Here is a 12,658-nt window from a genome sequence, read left to right on the forward strand (position 1 = left end):
TGTTGGACTCTATTTTATGGAAATACATAAGCCATCTTATTTTTACTAAATTAAAAAAAAAACCAACTCTGTTTGTTCTAAACAATTTTCTTTCCAAATCTCTCAAAAGGTGTAATTATATTTCAAATTGCCATAGAACTCAAGGCATATGAAAACCTGTCTCCTCATTTAAAAAGACAATATATGCATTTAAAAAAGGAGCGTGTTCAGGCGGAGGAGCCCTGGCCCCTGGGGCGGTAGCCACATCAGACCAACATCCTTGAGAACATTGCTGGGCACAGGGCTGGCATCGCCCAGACTGTGAGGACGTTCCCCAGTGACTTCCTTCAGGTCGCCCTGGGCTGGCTGGAGTTCAAGCAGCAGGGGTCTGAGGAGTTGGGAGGGAAGCTGTCTTTACTGTCCTATCAAAGGTGTCTCTGGTGCGTGACAGCCACCATGACACTCCTGTTTAGCCGTGACTTCTCTGAACCAGAGGCAGGTTCACCATGTCGGACTGAGTCAATTCAACAAACTGATAGGATCAGCCCTCGTGGTCAGAAGGAGAACATTCTTCCCATTTTCCCAGTAAGAAAAAAACCCACAAAAAGGTCTTCAGACAACTTTAATATGTAAAATTTTAGGTGTGTAGACAAATGAATCTGTCCAATGTCTACTTCTGGTATCTAATATTCATTATATACAAGCATTTAAAAATCACCTTTCATAAATGAAATATTCATTAAAAAGTAGACGGTGCTCCAGAAGCCCTGCAGCCAGACTGCCAGCACCCAATCTCCGTTCATGAGCACGTTACTTAACATTCTGGGACTCGGTGTCCTCTGTAAAAGAGCGGTAAAAACAGTATGTAGCTCCTAGTGTTGTTGGAATATTGACTGAATTAAAAGTACATAAAGCCCTTAGAACACTGTCCAGTAGGTGGTGTACGTATGTTGGGGTAAAAGAAAAATAGGTGTTTACTGTCCATTCCCGTATATCACAGATGCCTTTATCCCAGCTCTTCATAGGCACATGCAGCAGCAGTGACTGCCACCAGAAGAGTTGAAAGATACCCGTCTATGTCACCTTTTGCTTCCAGTTACACAGTATTGATCACAGTTGTCACTCTACCAAGTACCTGCGATAATCAGCCCGTACAGGGAAAGGGTTATCTTGGCTCATCTCGTAGAGGTCTCTGTCCATGATGAAATGGCCCCATTGCTTTGGGCCTCGGCAGGCAGCCCATCATGGTGAATCCACTCCCCTTGTGGCCTCGGAAGAGGAAGGGGCTGGAGACCCACAATCCCCATCCATGGCTCACCCCCAGTGATCCAAAGATCTCCTGAAAGTAACCCACCAGCTCTCAACAGGCCACTCTGGTGGCCAAGCCACCATTCACAGCCCTCTGGGGGACGCTTAAGATCCAGACTGTAAGCCACCACTGTGAATGCAATACTTCTGGAATCCAGTATAAGATCGTGTGTGTGTTAAAATAGATGTATCTTCCCATTTACTTATTTCTGCAAGATTTTATTTTGCTGGTCAAAGCCATCTTTAGGACATTTGTTTCTAATGACCACCAGCATTCATCTTTATTTGGTCATATCCTCTGGGATAATTACTAAACCCGTATTCAATTTTCTGGCCTTTTTTTCTTACCAATTCTGTGATCCACGTAAACATCCCAAACAAGCATTGATTGGGGTCATTGCAGGCTAATGCATGTTTCCCAATTAATTTTGTGATTCTGAATACATGAGAGACCATCCCATAATATGAGCAGCTTTGTAAGTTCTTTTCTAGGAGCGCTTTGTAGACAAAGATCTTCCCTTCAGTTTGAGTGTGTGAGAACATTTTGACTTTTTTTCTTCTCCCACTGCCACTTCCTGGGTGTTGGTTGAATAAAACACAGTACATCACTGGGGAGAGAACCCTGTGGCCTTACAAGGTGGAAACTAGATCTCAACCCCACGGCAGGGAAACAGATCCACGGCAGAACCACTGGGAAGCTCTGATCCTACTCATTACTACTCATGAAGAAGTACAGAGTTGACCCAGACTTCCCCAGGGCAAATTTGGCTCCACCAAATGTCAACCAGGACTTTGGGCAAGTCATTCAAACTTTCTATGCCTGAATTGCCACGTTTATAAAAATGCAGATAAATATATCTACATCTGGGGACTGTTGCAAGGATTAAACATGTTGCTATATTTAAAGTGGTGAGGATAGTACTTACACAAAAGAATCATTATCAAAAAATCGCCTATCACTATTACTCTCCACAAACATCTCTCCCTGTCTCCCTCTTCTTTCCTTTCTTTCCCCTCCTCCTTCTTCCTCTCCCTCTCTCTCTGTCCCTCTCTTTTTCCAATCTGATAGTAGAGATATTGGGGTGAGCTGAGATGGGGTGGAGGGAGTTAACATATAAGTACCAACTCAGCATTTTTAAGAATATGTAATCGTTTGTCATTAAAGATGGAAGAAAAAAAGTGTAACTAGCTAAATGGAAGCAAAGAACTTATAGCTTTAAACCAATCAATAATAATATCAGAAGCAAATGAGGAGACTTGAAGCCCTGCTTATCCAGGTCATTTCAATGTAAGTGCTACAGTAAAGGAACGTGGGTCCATTTGGAAGGTATCATGTTTTTGCAAGGGAAGCCGCTTACATGTCCCTCCGCATGCTTGTGACTATATTCCAGGCCCTGGCATGAAGCAAGGAAGAATCACCAGAGTCCTGTATTTGCCCCAAGAATGCTGGTTTCAACTCCAGAGCAGAAGAGCCCAAACAACTGGGCTGTGGTACCAAGTGGCCCATCCTCGCCCCAGCCTCGGTAAGCTGAGAGCAGATGCTCCAAACATAAAAGCTACAGGTGCCCTGCAAACGCCAAGGTCCCCTGAAATCCCTTCTCCCTGACTTCCCTAACACCAGGGAGCCCCTATGGACCACTCTCCATGCCAGGCCCCACGCAGGGCACAAGGAATTCAGCCCATGCCCTGGGGAGGCACGCAGTCCTGGTAGGGGATCAGAGACAACACGGCCGATGGAACTCAGCAAGAGCAGCATAGAGAGGAGGCGAGTGCTGCAGGGAGTATTGGGAAGGCCTCCGATGGAGGAGGAAGGGGAAGAGGAGGCCTGCTGTAGCCAAAGGGTCAGCAAGTACAAGAAAGGCATGGGGGTGTGACCTGCAGGGTTTGTGGCTGAAACAAGAAAAATCAACCATCTGTCTCAAAGTAGGAAAGTTCCAGAAGAACACTGGAAAGCTAATCATGAAAAGGAAGTTTTAGGATCAGGCTTGATAAACAAGCAGAAGCCGCTCTAGGTGACCCCCAAGCAAGAAGTCCCACAAGGTCTTTGTGTACAAACACCGTGGCTGGACACCACCACGACCACTGGACATGCCAACTCACCAGCCTCTGGCTGCAGGCTCCTCCTTCCTAGATGGAAAGTCCTGGGCAGCAGGGTCCCCAAAATCCACAAGCAGGACTGAAGACTGGACTCCCAGAACAAAACACAGAGAGGACAGAAGAGGAAGCAGAGGCAGGAGACACGCACTGAGGATATATCATGGGAAAGTTCAACTATTAAGAAGAGCAATTCAAAAGCATGCAATGGAGGAAGGATAGCATCTTCAACAAATGGTGCTGGGAAAACTGGAAATCCATATGCAACAAAATGAAACTGAATCCCTTTCTCTCGCCATGCACAAAAGCTAATTCAAAATGGATCAAGGAGCTTGATATCAAATCAGAGACACGCCATCTGATAGAAGAAAAAGTTGGCTACGATCTACATATGGTGGGGTCGGGCTCCAAATTCCTCAATAGGACACCCATAGCACAAAAGTTAATAACTAGAATCAACAAATGGGACTTACTCAAACTAAAAAGTTTTTTCTCAGCAAAAGAAACAATAAGAGAGGTAAATAGGGAGCCTACATCCTGGGAACAAATCTTTACTCCTCACACTTCAGATAGAGCCCTAATATCCAGAGTATACAAAGAACTCAAAAAATTAGACAATAAGATAACAAACAACCCAATCAACAAATGGGCCAAGGACCTGAACAGACACTTCTCAGAGGAGGACATACAGTCAATCAACAAGTACATGAAAAAATGCTCACCATCTCTAGCAGTCAGAGAAATGCAAATCAAAACCACCCTAAGATACCATCTCACTCCAGTAAGATTGGCAGCCATTATGAAGTCAAACAACAACAAGTGCTGGCGAGGATGTGGGGAAAAGGGTACACTTGTACATTGCTGGTGGGACTGCAAATTGGTGCAGCCAATTTGGAAAGCAGTATGGAGATTTCTTGGAAAGCTGGGAATGGAACCACCATTTGACCCAGCTATTCCCCTTCTCGGTCTATTCCCTAAAGACCTAAAAAGAGCATGCTACAGGGACACTGCTACATCGATGTTCATAGCAGCACAATTCACAATAGCAAGACTGTGGAACCAACCTAGATGCCCTTCAATAGACGAATGGATAAAAAAAATGTGGCATTTATACACAATGGTGTATTACTCTGCATTAAAAAATGACAAAATCATAGAATTTGCAGGGAAATGGATGGCATTAGAGCAGATTATGCTAAGTGAAGCTAGCCAATCCCTAAAAAACAAATGCCAAATGTCTTCTTTGATATAAGGACAGTAGCTAAGAACAGAGTAGGGACGAAGAGCAGGAGAAGATTAACATTAAATAAGGATGAGAGGTGGGAGGGAAAGGGAGAGAGAAGGGAAATTGCATGGAAATGGAAGGAGACCCTCAGGGTTATACAAAAGTACATACAAGAGGAAGTGAGGGGAAAGGGAAAAATAATACAAGGGGGAGAAATGAATGACAGTAGAGGGGGTAGAGACAGAAGAGGGGAGGGGAGGGGAGGGGAGGGGGCATAGTAGAGGATAGGAAAGGCAGCAGAACACAACAGACACTAGTATGGCAATATGTAAATCAATGGATGTGTAACTAATGTGATTCTGCAATCTGTATATGGGGTAAAAATGGGAGTTCATAACCCACTTGAATCAAAGTGTGAAATATGATATATCAAGAAACATGTAATGTTTTGAACAACCAACAATAAAAAATTTTAAAAAAAAAGAAGAGCAATTCATTTAACAATGTTGTCCTTGCCTAGGGGGACAGAAGCTCTCTTGGTACACAGACCATGAACAACCCTGCCTCATACTGTCCTACGGAAGAGTCCATTGTACTTCTGACAGCTGACGTCCACCTGAATCAGCCAGCGTTTGGAGCACTCTGGTTGATACTAGTTCAACTCAATTCCCCATCCAGTGCCTAAGCCAAGAAGTACATGCAAGGGACCCCACAATTCTGAATTGTGTTTTGTGCTTCAGAATTCACAAAACACTTCCCAACCATCAACTCATGGGCAAATTTCTAGGACTACATGGTTAACATGTGGATGATATTCTTCCTCCAGATCTCAAAAATAATGCACAGCTTTCTGGGGGTTTTGGTGCATAAGGGAAAACAGAATTACGTACATATGAATGCAAGGTTGATAATTCACCCCAGGGATGAGCGCAGGGGTGTATGTGGGCACTCCCTACCACGCGAGTTGGGAGTCACGACGAGGAACTTAAATATGCAACGGTACAGAGTAGTTAAATAAATTGTGGAACAGCCACTGGAACAGAAAGCCCTGAAGCTTTCAGAAAACATGCTTTTGAGGAATATTTAATGACATGAAGAGAATGCTAAAAACCAGCATTAAATAGAAAAATAGATATTTATGTGAGTTTCTAAGCATGTGTGACTTTCATTTCATTTGTGGTTGCTATCTCTATTGTGCATATCCTCTTCAAAGAATATGCATTATTTCTGCCATCATAAATCATGACGGCAAATAAGAATCATTTTAAAAGATACTTAATTGATGACAGCACCCTGAACGTAGTATATTTCTCACCCATGGGGGATTCAAGCTACCTCCTGTGCCACACGAAGCTCACATAACCTTGGACCAGCCCCTTCCTTCTCCAGGACTCAGCCTTCTCCAAAATAAAGAGGTGACAATATCCTTGAACTCATGGGAAGGTGGCACATTAGTTGAAATGTGAAGATACCGGATCTAGTCCTTGGTTGGAATGGACAGATGGCCAATGCCAACTTCCTTAGAAGAGAACCCACACAGGGCTCTTGAAATATTGGAAACTTAACTCTTCTTCTAAGTTCTCTAAGAGGTGCCCTGGCTGGTGGTAGGGTCAGGTGGCTGGGATGGAAGACAGAAGCCTCAACACAGTGTTGGCAGGGCTATGTTCCCTCCACAGGCTCAGGGTAAGGAATGCTTCCTTCCTGGTCTGAGGATGATCCTTGGCACCCCTTGGCTGGTAGAGGCATCACTCCCACCTCCCCCTCCATCTTCACGAGGCCTCCTGCCCTGTGCCTCTGCCTCCACCAATCACCCTGGATTAGGGTCCAGTATGACAGTCTCATCATAACTCAGTTATGCCTATAGGGACCCCCTTTCCAAATAAGATCATATTCACAGCACCAGGAATTAGGACTTCAGCTCATCTTTGGAGGGACAATTCTATCCATAACTGTCACCAGTCCTCTATCTATATCCTCAGCAGTCAGAGCAAGGTGGGAACACACAGTCGAGGCCCAGGGGCCTGAAGGAAAACCCGGACCGCCTCGGGGCCCACACCTGCTGCCGTGTCAGGCTGACGGGTTGAAACCTCCTGATGCGTGTGCGCCTGTGTGTTCTCCCAGACAGGACCCCGTCCCTGTCCCTGCCCTCCCTCCCATCATGCAACTATGCAATTCCCTGTATTTCCCTGCTCTAGAAATACACGTGAGCCGGAGAAGCAGAGAAGATGCTGCTTGAAGTCAGGATTCCCTCATTTCTTCTTTTTTTTCCCCCTAAGTTTAAACTCACTGTAGAGAGTACGATGTGGGCTGCAGAGAAGCCAGGCCAAGAGGGAGGTGCCTCTGAGGGCTAAGAAGGCTCGGGAAGAATCCCCACCCCAGGAAGGCCACAGAGAGGGTTTTCTGGCCCTGCCCTGCTCAGCAGCAAACCCTGAGGAGGGGCAGGCCACAGAAGGGATGCTGGGTGGGGCAGTTGGGCTGGCTGAGCCCAGACAATGGCTCCCAGCCCTGGAAGGAAGCAGTGGAATCACAAGGAGACCTCAGGTAGCCAGCTCCTTGGAGGACATCACAAGGGCTGGCTTAAGTCTCCAGGAAGTCACGGAACCTGGGGAATGTGGGACCCCAGTGGTGACTCAAATTTAACATCTTGCCTCTCTAGGGGCTCGGGGTCAGAGCGAAGTTGATGTCAATGAGAGATATAAATGCAGCAGATACAAGAGATACAAAAACTCAGGGGGCAGCCTGAGCGTCATCCCTCCTTCATTCCTGACACTTAAAATAATGTCCTGCAGGCATTAGAGGGAAACTCCCAAGCCCTGTTGCCTCTGGGCTTCATGTGGCTCTGCAGTTGGTTGGTTCCAGGCTGTTCCTCAGGCTCCACCAAGATGGGGGAGGCTGGAGGAGATCTGTCAGTTCCATGGACAGGAGAGAGATCCAGAGAGAGGGTTTATGGGCAAAGATCAACAGATGAGGAAAGAGCTCTGTGGGAAGCTGTGTGAGCTGAGACCTGAAGAAACGGGCCAAGAGAAGAGTGAAGAGAATCATTCCCGTGAGTGGGAACAGCATGTACAAAGGTCCTGGGCCAGGAAAGAACAACATGTCCAACAAATGGAGAACAGCCAGTGTGTCTGGAGCATTTTGAGAGAGAAGAAAGGGGTCTTGCAGATGACACTAGATTGTGGGGAGCTTACTGGCAGGAAGAGGAGTGGAGATTTCATCCTATGTGCCAGGCCACTGGAGGGATTAAGTGATAAAATGACATGTTCTGATTTACCCTGATCAAGAACAGCACAGAGCTTGTCTCTCACACACAGGGGGTCCATAAAAGGCTATGGAACATCTGAATCAACAGACTCAAACGAGATTTCAGGAGAGATGGAAATGGCTCGGTTTGAGAGAGAGAGAGAGAGAGAGAGAGAGTCAGATTCCAGCCTTTGCCCAAGAGAAGAACAAACAATTCCGCCTAATCCAAATTCGCTTTCATGCTCTCTGCCTAAGCAGCACCGCGGCCCCTGGAATCCACAGGCACGTCATGACAGAATAATTCCAGTGATCGTTATCAAATGCCTCTATTTAGAACAGCTCAGAAGATTGTATTAGCACAATCCAATATTTATGAAATGACACTCTGCTGTAATGAGGGACTGAGAAAATTAAGATTAGAAGTTAGCGTCTCGTCTCTGGGGAGAAACAGTGGCCTGAGCAAAGAGCAGCCATCTCACTTGGCAGCTCAGAACACTGGTTTTCTGATCTGTAAAATGGGAAGGACAGTAGCAAAGGGGAAAAGAGCGAGGCCCAAAGGATGTGCACCCTTCATTCCTTCATTACAAAGCCACTGGAGTAAGACCCTTTGCCCGTCCATCCACGCAGCCATCCAGCAAGACGTTGTTTGGTGAACACCTAGGGATCTATTGCAGTGGACACTGAAGACACAGCGGGAGCAGACTGCCACGGTCCCCAGTTACACGGAGCTTCTCATCTGGGGGCAAAGCACACCCTGAGCAAATAACCCAGCTATGACATGTGTCATTGGGAAAAGTGCAGTGTGCGGGGGTGAGGGGCTCATTAGGGTGGGAGCTGTCCCAGACTGAGACAGGAAGAAGACCAGGAGGGCAGGGTGGAGGGAAGCTTCCATGGAGAGGACCATGTGAATCCCTGAGGCAGCAGAGTTGGAACATTCTGGAAACTGACAGAAACCGCTGTAAAGTGAGCAGAGTGGAGAGTGGGACTGGATGAGGGTGATCGCGGAGGTTGTCAGCTCAGACGTCAAGGCCTCAAGGCTGCAGTGGGACTCTGGTCTTCTCAGAGCAATGAAGCCACAGAATGACTCTAAGCAGAAACTGGACAGAGACCAGGTAGGGAAGAGGGAACAGTCACAGGCTGATATTCTAGAATAACTTCTTTGGTTTCTGGATAGAGAAAGGATTAAAGTCAAGGAGCCTGTTAGAAAGTTCTCCAGTTACCCAGAAAAGAGCCGGAGGAGCTCTCTACCAGCAAGTGGTACAGAGACAGAGAGGCTTGGAAACACCCAAGATGCACTCAAGGGGTAAGGCAGGGGTGAAGCAGTGATTTGAAAAAGGGGGAAGAGAGCAGAGAGAACTCTGCCCTCTGGGTTCTGAATCAGCAGCCAAGTGGGTGAAGCGGGTTTTCCCAGGACAAGGAACATTGGGGACTGAGGAGACAGGGAAGGAGGAAGGAAGGATTAAGAGCTCAGTTTTGGAGACATTGAGCTGGGGAAGCCTACAAGACCCTGCAGGGCCTCGGGTGGGCCAAGGATGAGCAGAAAGAGCAGGCACACATACACTTTCATGCACACATCCCGCATGTGTGCATGCGTGTCAACACGCATGCACACACATAACACACACTATAGGATCCAGATTTATTCAGCCAATATCAAAGATGGCCAGCAGAGCAGAGACCATGTGACATGCTCGAAGTACAGGTATTTGGGGCTCTTGGTGTCTCCAGCAGGAGGAACGAGTATCATCTAAACCAAGGCACTTCTGAGGTTAAATCACAATGGGACAACAGCTGCAGAGGATGCTCCACGTCACCTTCCTCATGAGCACGTGCAGCTGTGGATGACTTCGCTATATGAAACAAGAAGCTAACAGATCTGAAATGCTCCTTTTTATACTACAGCACACCTTCGTCCTACCCAAGGCTTACACTAACACTCAAAAGAAACTTACACAATACATACCCTCAACAGCCTCTAATCAGAGCCATCCAGGAGCCTTCTGCTTTGGCCCATGAGGCCACACCCTCAGCTGAACATCTCCAAGCATCTTCTCTGCCTCCAGCTTAATGGCATCCTGGAAAACCCCCTTCACCAGAGGTGGCCGAGAAGACACTGGACAGTGGGCTGTGTAGGTCTAAAGCCCATAAGAGAGATGTGGGCTGGAGTCATGAATGTTGGAATCACCAGGGGACAGACAGTATCAGAAGCCATGGGAGTGGCGAGGCCCACGGTAGAAAGAGGACAGAGCCACCCAAAGAACACAGATGCTTAAAGGTCAGAGAAAGCCAAGGAGACAAAGAAAAGCAAGGGCCAGCATCAAGAGGGGCTGCTGGGAAACCAGGACTGGGTGGGCTGTGGGAGCCCTCAGCCCAAAGGACCCACAGAGAAAGACCACCCTCTCCTCCCACCAACCCAGCTGGGCCAGAGGGAGGTCTTAACTTTCCCAGGTTGCAATTCTTGCTACCTTGTCTCATCTCTTTAAGATGCACCTCCTCCAGGGGTACCCCAGTCTCCCAGTGTTCTCCCTGAGAATGAGCACATCTCCTCTGGGTATTCCCCCTAAAATGCATCAGCTGTCCCTCTCCTCAGCCCACCTCATGCAGACAGCCATCAGGAGTTTGCACTGGAATTTTGGCTCCATTGAGTGAGGACAAGCTTGGTATTCAGAAGGTCAGGACATAGACTTTTGGAGTAATGCTCACACTGTGGAATTTTCCCTATGTACTTGCAACCCGTGTCTGTGCAGCCTGGAGAAAGGGACAGACTTCAAATCTTCCCCCAGATCCCCAGATCTTTCTTCTCTCCCAAATCCCAACACTATCAGATTCCCAAGCAAAGCCAGTGACACCCTAGGTCAAACAAGAGCTTAGAATCTCAAAGGTAAAAGAAATCCTAAAGATCCCTAAATCCAGGTGATACATGACTCTCTCTACATCCTAAAAAATTCCCTCAGTCATGGTTTGAACTTCTCTGAGGATGAGAAACTCACTACCTATGGAGTTATCTTATGCCCTTTCAGACAATTCAATCCATAAGAAAATTCTTCCCCATTACGGCCCCAAAAGAGACAGATCGCATACCTGTAGGCACTGCTGGGTCCAGCATTGGCTTCTCCCATGTGTTAATCTGCTCCCAGGTGAACCCATTGGTCCCCAAGGCCACACTATATCCACAATTGCTGTAGTGCTCATCAAAGGAACAGCCACCTGCAAACAAAAGAGATATTGGTAAATACATCCCCACGTCTGAGGCTTGGTTCGTTACCCTTGTCTCATGGGTTCTTCATTTACGGCTTTGCATTTTAAACTCTGAAGAAGACTAAAAAAAAAAAAAAAAAAAAAGACAAGCAAATTGGATTTTTATATTTGCTTTGGTGCTCCTAGGAAGGGCACTCGCATCTGCAGGCCCCCTGTTTTAAAAAGTTAATAAGGCTAGTTACATTGATTTCAATCTTCCTTCCTGAGAAAGTAAACAGCAACATCTCATTCTAAGTAGGAAAAATGAATGCCAGGGCATGCCTCTGTAACTGCTCCTTCAACACGGAGAGATGCTATGAGGCAGCAGGAAGGGCATTAGCTGCAGAGTCCGGCAGAGCTGGACCCATGCCTTGGTGTACAAAGCTGTGCACACTTGGCCCACGTGCTTAACACCCGAGTCTCAGTTTCCACACCTGTTAACGTGGAGGGAAATACCATCAAATGGATTATAGGAAAAGCAAGCGGCACAGAATATGGTCTTGATGCCCATCTCCTTCTCTGTGAACTCGTTCTGAAAATCCACGTTTCCGTGGAGCAGCAAGTGCACTGGTGAGAAGTTAAATGATCGTACACCAGGAAGACAGGAAAGTGGATGCTGATAACGTGTGAAGCTTCTCCTTTGAACTCGAAGTTCAAGCTATCCACCGTCTGACAGTAAGTTGTTCACTCGATATGACAAGGATTCACTAAGCATATGCTTTGGGCCAAAAGTCCCCGGGAGGTGACAATGAAAGATGTGGGATAGAGAATGGAGTCTCCAGCTAGGACACGGTGGTGTGCCCAGAGAAACAGGTGCCTGCAGATGTTCTGGAGGGGAGAGGGGAAGAAGTGGAGGAGAATTAACAGGACTCTAAAGAGCGGGAGCCTCTCCGTGGAGGCAGTCCAGGGGGGCCCATAGAATATATGAAGGCAGGAGGTGGCAGCAGGTCTGATTCCCACAGCAGCTTACAGGCCGGTCTCCCAGACACACTCCATACTGTCCCTCTATGTCCCCTTATGCTCAGAGACATCATCACATCACCTTCCCACTCCTGTAAATGCCCATGTGTTCCCCACCATACACAGAACAACATCTTCAATAGACTGAATGTCTTCATGTCCCCGCAAAGACTGATATGTTCAAACCTACGCCCCTACCCCCGCGCAATGGTGTTAAGAGGTGGGACTTTGGGGAGATGATTAGGAGAGCCCTCATGAATGGAATCCATGCCTTATAAAAGAGGCCTTAGGGAACTTGTTTGCTCCTTCTATCACACGAGGATACAGAGAAGACACCATCTATGAAAAACGTCCTCACGAGATACTGAACCTCCTTGAAACTTGATCCTGGACTCCCCAGCCTCTGGAACCATGAGCAATAAATTTCTATTTTTATAAATTTCCCAGTTTCATGTATTTTGTTTTAGCAGCACAAACGGACTAAGACAGCATCAAGTGAATCTTAGGCAATAAATGCTAACAGCACAATCACCTGTTCTTCCAAGCCCTGAGTTTCACCTACCAAACCCTGCACAATCACAGGTAGGCAGTCAACCCCGAGCTGACTGCTGTCAG

General features: G+C 46.9%; 1 protein-coding gene across 2 annotated transcripts in view; it reads right to left on the reverse strand.

Moving 5' to 3' along the window:
• The window catches only part of Ptprt (protein tyrosine phosphatase receptor type T), a 1,048,660-nt gene that overhangs the window by 772,711 nt on the left and 263,291 nt on the right, over window positions 1-12,658 (reverse strand). For both annotated transcript variants that reach the window (XM_027945221.3, XM_027945220.3), the window contains exon 2: window positions 10,928-11,053. In XM_027945221.3, coding sequence (XP_027801022.1) covers window positions 10,928-11,053 — 126 coding nt within the window. The remainder of the gene's footprint in view (window positions 1-10,927; window positions 11,054-12,658) is intronic.

Source organism: Marmota flaviventris, chromosome 2, assembly GCF_047511675.1.
Source record: "Marmota flaviventris isolate mMarFla1 chromosome 2, mMarFla1.hap1, whole genome shotgun sequence".
NCBI lineage: Eukaryota > Metazoa > Chordata > Mammalia > Rodentia > Sciuridae > Marmota > Marmota flaviventris.